General features: G+C 42.3%; 1 protein-coding gene across 1 annotated transcript; it reads left to right on the top strand.

The window, feature by feature from the left end:
• The first annotated feature begins 77 nt into the window (after window positions 1–77).
• Window positions 78–9,020, top strand: LOC129819815 (protein disulfide-isomerase A3-like). The gene is made up of 13 exons (XM_055876421.1): window positions 78–375; window positions 802–880; window positions 1,689–1,806; window positions 1,887–1,994; window positions 2,205–2,334; window positions 2,557–2,670; window positions 2,861–2,986; window positions 3,385–3,567; window positions 5,408–5,516; window positions 5,672–5,800; window positions 6,024–6,103; window positions 6,239–6,296; window positions 7,277–9,020. Exons 1-13 carry the CDS (start codon window positions 215–217, stop codon window positions 7,364–7,366), a joined length of 1,485 nt encoding a protein of 494 aa, XP_055732396.1. The 5' UTR covers window positions 78–214; the 3' UTR covers window positions 7,367–9,020.
• The last annotated feature ends 260 nt before the right edge of the window (window positions 9,021–9,280 follow it).

The following is a 9,280-nucleotide window of genomic DNA, read 5'->3' as shown; positions in this document are numbered from 1 at the left end:
CTACTTACATCGCATCAATGTATGTCCTCCTCGACCAATGACAAGGTCAGTTTCCGTCATATTCCGTTTATGTCCCGCCTTTCAATTGTCCACTCGTCTTTTCCGAAAGAGGAGCCGCAGGGTGGCAGCGAGGGTTCTCTTTTCCACAACATATGGGCTCTTTTTGTTTCTGTATTTTATTTGATAATTCTGTTCACTTGAAGGATTTAGAAATATGGCATCCTTTTTGTCGCTTATCCCTGCTTTCATGTTATCGGTTGTAATATTTTCTGGAGCGGTAGTCGCACGGGGTGATGTGCTAGAGCTAGGGGACGCGGATTTCGATTACCTGGCAGCGGAGCACGAGACGATGTTAGTGAAATTCTACGCTCCGTGGTGAGAGAACAAATGGAAATATTCCCTTTTGTCTATATCCATTGTCATTCATAGACATGCAATGTAATTTAATGCAAATATGTAAGTACAGTACCTATTCTAGGCAACTGTCCAAGACATGTTCCGTTAGTCAGCTAACTATATTCTTTGTTTCAGCTGTCAAACTCAAGGCAAATAGCTACTGTATCAATGCAAGCTAGCTAGCAGCATGTTGGCCGTTATGTGCAAATAGTATTTGAGCTATTGAAATGTTTTCAAAATTGGCAATATGATGTCTTTATAACCACAATTTGCTTATGAGTTTTACAGGTATACCACGTTTATACCCACGCATAACTATGGTATCATTTGCATTGCCTGTCACTTCATATTCAGTTCCTTGGATTATATCTCCAGTAATCTATTGTATCATTATTTGCTTCGCAGGTGTGGACATTGTAAGAAACTAGCCCCAGATTTTGAGACCGCAGCCAGTCGACTGAAAGGGACAGTGCCACTTGCTAAGGTATGATATAGCTACCACACCACTTTGTCAGAATAGCTATCAATTTATTTTGTTTGCCAATTTGTGGTACCGTCGCTTTTTATATAACCCAGGGACATTATATGAAAGGGCTAATGTACTTTATATAGACCCCTTTCCAGTACACGACACAGTGACGTCGACGTTCACGCACAGATGCACACTACTCTTGGCTGCAGTAAGAAAGGCATCGGCGTATGCGCCCATGAAACATCCTGGATTTACGTTTTTATTACTTCTAAACAAAATAACGTTTCGGGATTCTCATGTGCTTACAATGATGTTTCGATTCTTGCTTGAAAAGTTCCTAAGATTATGTTTGTGTTGTGATCTTTGCTAAATAACTTTTGGATGCAGCAGTTGTTTTGCTACATAGGCTGTAGCAAAAGCTAGCCAGAGACATTTTTCTGGTTGAAGTTTTTTCTAAAAGTATAATGCAGTTGATTTGTGATGATGACACAAATATTATATTAAGCAGGACATTCACACGAGCCTTAAAATAAAATAATAATCCAAAAGTAGTGTGAAATGCGCTCCTAAATAGAGCCTTTCCCCCCCTATAAGAACTCCCATGTGTTTTGCCACCAACTTGCGCACATCGCCCTCCTGCAGCAATGTTTGAAAACACAGACAGGGGTCTATTGCCTCTGGCATCTCCCTATCTTTTTTCTCACTCTTTTGCTTTCTATAATTGTTTTACTCTATCCCTTTCTCTCTCCTTTCACACTGACTCTCTCTACCTCTCCACCCTCTGTATCTCTTCCATCCATCTCACTCTCTCACCCCTCAGGTGGATTGCACAGCGAGTCCAGACATTTGCGGGCGTTTCGGAGTCACGGGGTACCCCACGCTCAAGATCTTCAGAAACGGAGAAGACTCCTCGTCCTATGACGGACCACGCTCAGCAGGTGTGTGTGATTTTAAGTGTTGTTATTTAAAGTACACTCATCATGTAGGCCTACTAATGCATTTGTCTGCATACAAACAGATGGGATTGTCCACTACATGAAGAAGCAGGCTGGACCCAACTCGGTTACCCTGCGCAGCGAGGCAGACGTCGAGGCCTTTGTCAACCATTTTGACGCCAGTGTAGTGGGTACGTAGTACTCTAGAAGAGTATTAGTTACCTGTTTGTTCTTAACTGAATCTTTGGCTCCCTAAATCTGTACTTTTCACATTGTCCATCATTTAATTGATGTTCACTGCTCTGAAAAGCCTTGTGAGAGGTGAATGCAACATGGTGGAAGCCAACACTGGCAGTGTTGGAAAGGGCTAATGTACTCCATACTTACCTCTCCCCTCCCAGGTTTCTTCTCTGGGCCTGACAGTGCTCAGCTGGCAGAGTTTCTGAAGGCGGCCGGCGTCATGAGGGACCACTTCCGCTTCGCCCACACCATCAACATGACCCTGGGCCTCAAACATGGGGTGGACACTGAGTGAGTGAGTGAGGGATAGGAAGAGAATGGGAAGAAGTGAGCGTGATAGAGTGAGATCAAGATAACCCTGTTGAGGTAAATCAGGTGTCTTAGTGCTGGGCTAGAGCAAAATTGTGTACACCCTGGAATGGACTGAGAAACACTGCTATAGTGTGACTGTGCATGGTGTGACCAACAGACTGATCAACTACCGTCTTATCGCTCTCCCCTGCGTCTCTCCAGGAGTGTTCTGCTGTTCAGGCCCCCAAGGCTGAGCGGTAAGTTTGAGGAGAGCGTGCTGCGCTTTACTGAGACCGTCACCACCCACACACTGCGCCGCTTCATCAGAGACAACATGTAAGACTACTGCTCCCGTTTGTCTACTCTAAATCCATCACCTGAATGTCTGTGTTACATTAGTGTCTCTATCTCTCTCTTATCTCTCTCTATCATATCAGTTTCTCTTTTTCATATCCCCATCTCTCTTTCCCCCTTTACCTCTACTTGTGTGTCTAATGTTATTGGTCTTCCTGTTTCCTTTGGTCAGTTTCGGAATGTGCCCCCATCTGACCAATGAGAACAGAGATAAGCTGAAGGGGCAGGACTTGTTGACTGCGTACTATGATTTGGACTACCTTCGGAACCCCAAAGGCTCCAACTATTGGAGGAACAGGTTGGTACACCTCCAATACCACCACACTTTAAACCACACTCATATTAGATGACCCACACTTAATAGCAACCTTCTCTTTTATTTCAGTTCTGTTTTTAATTTGATACTGAATTCATAGTAGGTATGTTATCATTGTATTGATTACAATTATGTTACACTCGTTTTTTTTTTTTATGGGATGATATTGAAACACTATTATTACCTTACATGGTCATTGGGCAACGTAAAGTGTGACCAAGTAGTAATGTAGATATGTATTCTCTTGTATTATGTATTTTGATTTCGACCTTATCCTACATACAGTACATATAATACCTGAACTCCAAATATTGTATACAAGGTGGTATATAAGTTTCCTATCATTATTTTTAAATGTCATGTTCATGTGCTCTTCTCAGGGTGATGAAGGTGGGTTATCAGTTTGCGTCCCAGGGCCTGAGTTTTGCCGTGGCCAATCGCAGGGACTTTGTGGACGAGCTAGAGGAGGAGTTTGGTCTGGGTGCGTCGGACGGAGGAGATCTGCCCTTCGTAACCATCAGAACACGACAGGGCTTCAAGTACACCATGAGGGAGGAGTTCACGTGAGTTACAGACAAACTCAGCAACAAAAAAAAAGAAACAGACCTTTTTCGGGACCCTGTCTTTCAAAGATAATTTGTAAAAATCCAAATAACTTCACAGATCTTCATTGTAAAGGGTTTAAACACTGTTTTCCATGCTTGTTCAATGAACCATAAACAATTAAGGAACATGCACCTGTGGAACGGTCGTTAAGACACTAACAGCTTACAGACAGACGGTAGGCAATTAAGGTCACAGTTATGAAAACTTAGGACACTAAAGAGGCCTTTCAACTGATTCTGAAAAACTCCAAATGAAAGATGCCCAGGGTCCCTGCTCATCTGTGTGAACATGCCTTAGGCATGCTGCAAGGAGGCATGAGGGCTGTAGATGTGGCCAGGGCAATAAATTGCAATATCCGTACTAAGACAGCGCTACAGGGAGACAGGACGGACAGCTGATCGTCCTCGCAGTGGCAGACCACGTGTAACAACACCTGTACAGGATCGTTACATCTGAACATCACACCTGCGGGACAGGTACAGGATGGCAACAACAACTGCTCGAGTTACACCAGGAATGCACTATCCCTCCATCAGTGCTCAGACTGTTCGCAATAGGCTGAAAGAGGCTGGACTGAGGGCTGGTAGACCTGTTGTAAGGCAGGTCCTCACCAAACATCACCGGCAACAACGTCGCCTATGGGCACAAACCCACAGTCGCTGGACCAAACAGGACTGGCAAAAAGTGCTCTTCACTGACAAGTTGTGGTTTTGTCTCACCAGGGGTGATGGTCGGATTCGCATTTATCGTTGAAGGAATGAGCTTTACACTGAGGCCTGTACTCTGGAGCGGGATCAATTTGGAAGTGGAGGTTCCGTCATGGTCTGGGGCGGTGTGTCACAGCATCATCGGACTAAGCTTGTTGTCATTGCAGGCAATCTCAATGCTGTGCGTTACAGGGAAGACATCCTCCTCCCTCATGTGGTACCCTTTCTGCAGGCTCATCCTGACATGACCCTCCAGCATGACAATGCCACCAGCCATACTGCTCGTTCTGTGCATGATTTCCTGCAAGACAGGAATGTCAGTGTTCTGCCATGGCCAGCGAAGAGCCCGGATCTCAATCCCATTGAGCACGTCTGGGACCTGTTGGATCGGAGGGTGAGGGCTAGGGCCATTCCCACCAGAAATGTCTGGGAACTTGCAGGTGCCTGGGTGGAAGAGTGGGGTAACATCTCACAGCAAGAACTGGCAAATCTGGGGCACTGCAGTACTTAATGCAGCTGCTTGCCACACCAGATACTGACTGTTACTTCTGATTTTGACCCCCCCCTTTGTTCAGGGACACGTTATTCAATTTCTGTTAGTCACATGTCTGTGGAACTTGTTTAGTTTATGTCTCAGTTTTTGAATCTTGTTATGTTCCTACAAATACATACACATGTTAAGTTTGCTGAAAATAAACGCAGTTGACAGTGAGAGGACGTTTCTTTTTTGCTGAGTTTAGTTGCATTTACATTACATTTTAGTCATTTAGCAGACGCTCTTATCCAGAGCGACTTACAGTAGAGTGCATACATTTTATTACATTTTACATACTGAGACAAGGATATCCCTACCGGCCTAACCCGGACGACGCTATGCCAATTGTGCGTCGCCCCACGGGCCTCCCGGTTGCGGCCGGCTGTGACAGAGCCTGGGCGCGAACCCAGAGACTCTGGTGGCGCAGCTAGCACTGCGATGCAGTGCCCTAGACCACTGCTCCACCCGGGAGGCTGTTGAGGTTCTAAGTCTAACCTTTAAGTTCCACCACGTACAACCCTACTAATTATGTTTGTTGTTGATCCTATTTAACAGGAGAGATGGGAAGTCCCTGGAAAGATTCCTGGAGGATTACTTTGCTGGACGACTAAAACGTTACATCAAGTCGGAGCCCATCCCTGAGAAAAACAAGGGTCCCGTCAAGGTATGTTTGTTTGTCTATGTGAACGAGTGTCTGTATTTCTGTGTTATTATTCAATACTCAATCGCAGTACATTTGTGTTTCTGATTTTGTTGTCGTGACAAATCACATTTATTTTGTTTGTGTGTGTGTGTGTGTATGCGCGCGCCCACTCCCAGGTAGTGGTAGCAGAGTCATTTGAGGAGATTGTGAATGACCCTGAGAAGGACGTGCTGATTGAGTTCTATGCCCCTTGGTGTGGTCACTGTAAGAGCCTGGAGCCCAAGTACAAGGAGTTGGCAGAACAGGTGAGAAAGACTACATACACAGACTCACCAATGCCACATTTTATGTAATTTAAAACTAGAACAGAATCTTTTATTTACTGCCACTGTTTACTATTATGGCTTTCCTCAGAACAATTGTATGCATTGAGAATTGTGATTTGTCAATAAACTAAGGAAAAGAGCTAAAGCCAAGTAAACCCTTTTGTTCTCATTGGTTATTTCTCCTTTTTTCTTCTCCCTTCAGCTCTACTCTGACCCTAATATTGTCATTGCCAAGATGGACGCTACAGCCAATGATGTTCCACAAGGCTTTGATGTGCAAGGGTGAGACACCACACTTTATCACCTGGTTATCCTTTTCTTTCTATCAGCTCTCACTTATCTTTCCATTCATTTTCTCCCTGTCTCTGGTCATTCATTCATTGTGTTTCTCTCGCTCTCTCATGTATTGTTCTGTAGGTTTCCCACCATCTACTTTGCTCGGGCAGACAAGAAGGACCAACCCAAACGATATGAGGTGAAATCTCCCAAAATGTTATTACCATTTTACATAAGCAGACACAAACTAGTTATATACCAGTGTTTCCCCTATATTCATTTAGCAGCTGCGTCCCGCCACTCCCAAAAAATATATTTAAAAGAAACATATATATATATATAGAGAGAGATTATTTTGCATTGTGATTGCATTTTCCTGTATTACCAAATGAGGAGAGTTACAAACCACACACCAGTCAGAGTTATACTTAAACTTCATCTTTAATAATATGAGCTTTACAATAGCCCTTTGACTCTCAGATCAATTCAGTGTCTATAATGAATTCTGAGAGTACCTACATAAGAATACAAAGATCTTTTATAGCCAAGATACACCCCTCTCAACTTACATGGCGAACCACAGATCTTAGGAACAGTTCACAAAGGTTAAGATTTGTATGAAAGATATCTATAAAACATAGCAGACAGTTACTGCTGTGTCGACAGTTCTTATTGTAAAGACCAGTGTCTGGCCCCCTCCTACTCCAAACTGGAACCCGTCTTACCCTGGTACGGTATAGCACAAAAACATTAGCTTTACTATCTGGAATGCTCTTTAGGCTTTATTACCCAAAGACATCGTAAATCTCCTCTGGCAGTGCTATCTAATAGAGACCCATCCTCAGTGGAACACACAAACACAATAGTCGACAGAATCCTCTATTCTGTCGAATAAAACAACCATTCTAATGCAATACAAAGATTATAATATAATCTTACAAGCACTATAACATAATCTTGCAATTTTCCACGACATCTTCTATAGATACTTCTGCCAAAACATGCTTTTAAAGTAATAGCGCAATGACTGAATGCAATGGCTCGCAAAACTACTTCACCCACTAGATTTGCCACCGCTGCTGAAAACAATCCTAGGGGAAACACTGCATATACTAATGTATCAAAGATTGTATATGTCGGGTTACAAAGGGTACTTAAAATGTTTTCCTGTAATTCCAGGGAGCCCGTGAAGTGAAGGACTTCATCAAGTACTTGAAGAGAGAATCCTCGCACATCCCCGTTGTCAGCGGCGTGAGAGAAGACTTGTGAACAGAAGTGATTCGATGGCAGGGGTGTATGATGGGAAATGTATATTGAGACCCCTGGAATTGCAGTTGTGGATACGCTGTTCCTGAAGAGTCACAACTCCTGCTGAAATTCTTTATTTCTGATGAAATAACACTCCAGAAACTCTACCCACAAAGTTTTTTTCCCCTTGAAACAACAGATTTGAATGAAATCCAAGTTACACGATTAACTCTCCAGGAACAGAGCCCCTTGTAATTGATCAGGAGGAGTAATAGCATTTCTACAGAAGAGAAACAATGAGTGAGGACTGCCAGCTTCTAATGTCAAGTGACCTGGAAGAGAGATGAGGCTGATTTGTCTTGGCATAAGACTGAACCAAACCTTCCCAATTTACATTCATATAAAGACAAAATCAAAATGTACATCGACGGCATGAACTCACCAAGGATCAGTTTGTTGCAGGTTTATCATGCATCAAATACTATGATATTAATATATACTGTATAATGATACTGTAATAACACCTATTTGTTTCTATATAGATCTTGACTTACCATCTCTCTATCTCAGAACCATCTGTCTTCCTCACCATCATAAGCCATACCATCCATTCCACCAATGATGATTGCTTGTGTAAAATACTCTGAAATGGCTCCATATTTCCTAGTTCTAAAAAAAAGTTCAGACGGGTATAAATACCCACTGGTCTTTTTGTATGTGCGCTTGAGCTACTGAGTTGGTGTCATTCCAGACAGCACCAACAACCAACAACCACTCACTCCTGATCTATCTGCCTCCTGACTGCATACAAAACCCAAAACATCCCAACCCATTCTCCCTTTTTTTTGGCCATGCAAATATCAAATTAACCATATTGGAAATACTGTAAAGGCAATATTCAGATTGGCAAAAATTACAAGTAGCCACAATGCTGTTCTTGAAAACAAATGTTTGCACCCAATGTTTTTGAATATTCAGGTTTCTATTTGTTTCTATCATATGCCATTTTGCCAGGAATTTTTAGAGCAACTAACTTCTGAAAGGCCTGTACGATGTTTGGATGTGGCTATGAAGGACGTGTGTGTGTGTGTGTGTGTGTGTGTGTGTGTGTGTGTAGTCATATTTATTGAATAGAGTATACAGTAAGCAACATACTTTGTACATAATGTGTGAAAACAAAGGATATTTGCTATCTTAATTGTCTCTTTTTTGACCGAGCCTTATAATTTATTGATGTACATTTTATTTGTTGCTAGAGTTTTGTACTCAGAGGACCCATTATCCTTACAGTTTATTTTTGATCTGCTAAGAAATTGAGGAATGTCTTTGGCATTTTCTCACTTAAACGATTCCGGTAACATTTAAAAAAAAAAAAAAAAATGTATTTGATGTGTCTGACTTTCTTCTGGAAAACAGTCAGACAATAGTCTACTGTCGTACAACGTAGTAACACAGTACGCATACTTACATCAGTGAATACATATTTAGTTTTCTGGACACAGTGCAGCGTTCCCCAACTGGCGAGCCCCTAAAATATATATATATTTAAACAAACATGTTTTTTTGTGTTGGACATAGTCATTGTTGGACATACTTTGAACAAAAATATAAACGTGACATGTAAAGTGAGGGTCCCATATTTCATGAGCTGAAATAAAAGATCCCAGAAATGTTCCATACGCACAAAAGCTTATTTCTCTCAAATGTTGTATTTCTCCTTTGCCAAGATAATCCATCCACCTGACAGGTGTCATATTAAGAAGCTGATTAAACGGCTTGATCATTACACAGGTGCACCTTGTGCTTTGGACAATAAAGGCGACTCTAAAATGTGTAGTTTTGTCACACAACACAATGCCACTGATGTCGCAAGTTGAAGGAGCGTGCAATTGGAATGCTGACTGAAGGAATGTCCACCAGAGCTGTTGCCAGGTA

The sequence above is a fragment of the Salvelinus fontinalis genome, chromosome 22, assembly GCF_029448725.1.
Source record: "Salvelinus fontinalis isolate EN_2023a chromosome 22, ASM2944872v1, whole genome shotgun sequence".
Lineage (NCBI taxonomy): Eukaryota > Metazoa > Chordata > Actinopteri > Salmoniformes > Salmonidae > Salvelinus > Salvelinus fontinalis.
Note: the sequence above shows the minus strand (reverse complement) of the source record. Positions and strands in the feature narration are given on the sequence as shown.

Coding starts and splice junctions, on each gene's coding strand:
- LOC129819815 (XM_055876421.1), top strand. CDS start 215: ATGGCATCCTTTTTGTCGCTTATCCCTGCTTTCATGTTATCGGTTGTA. Junction 2,335..2,556: donor AAACATGGGGTGGACACTGA/GTGAGTGAGTGA, acceptor GCGTCTCTCCAG/GAGTGTTCTGCTGTTCAGGC. Junction 5,801..6,023: donor ACAAGGAGTTGGCAGAACAG/GTGAGAAAGACT, acceptor TTCTCCCTTCAG/CTCTACTCTGACCCTAATAT.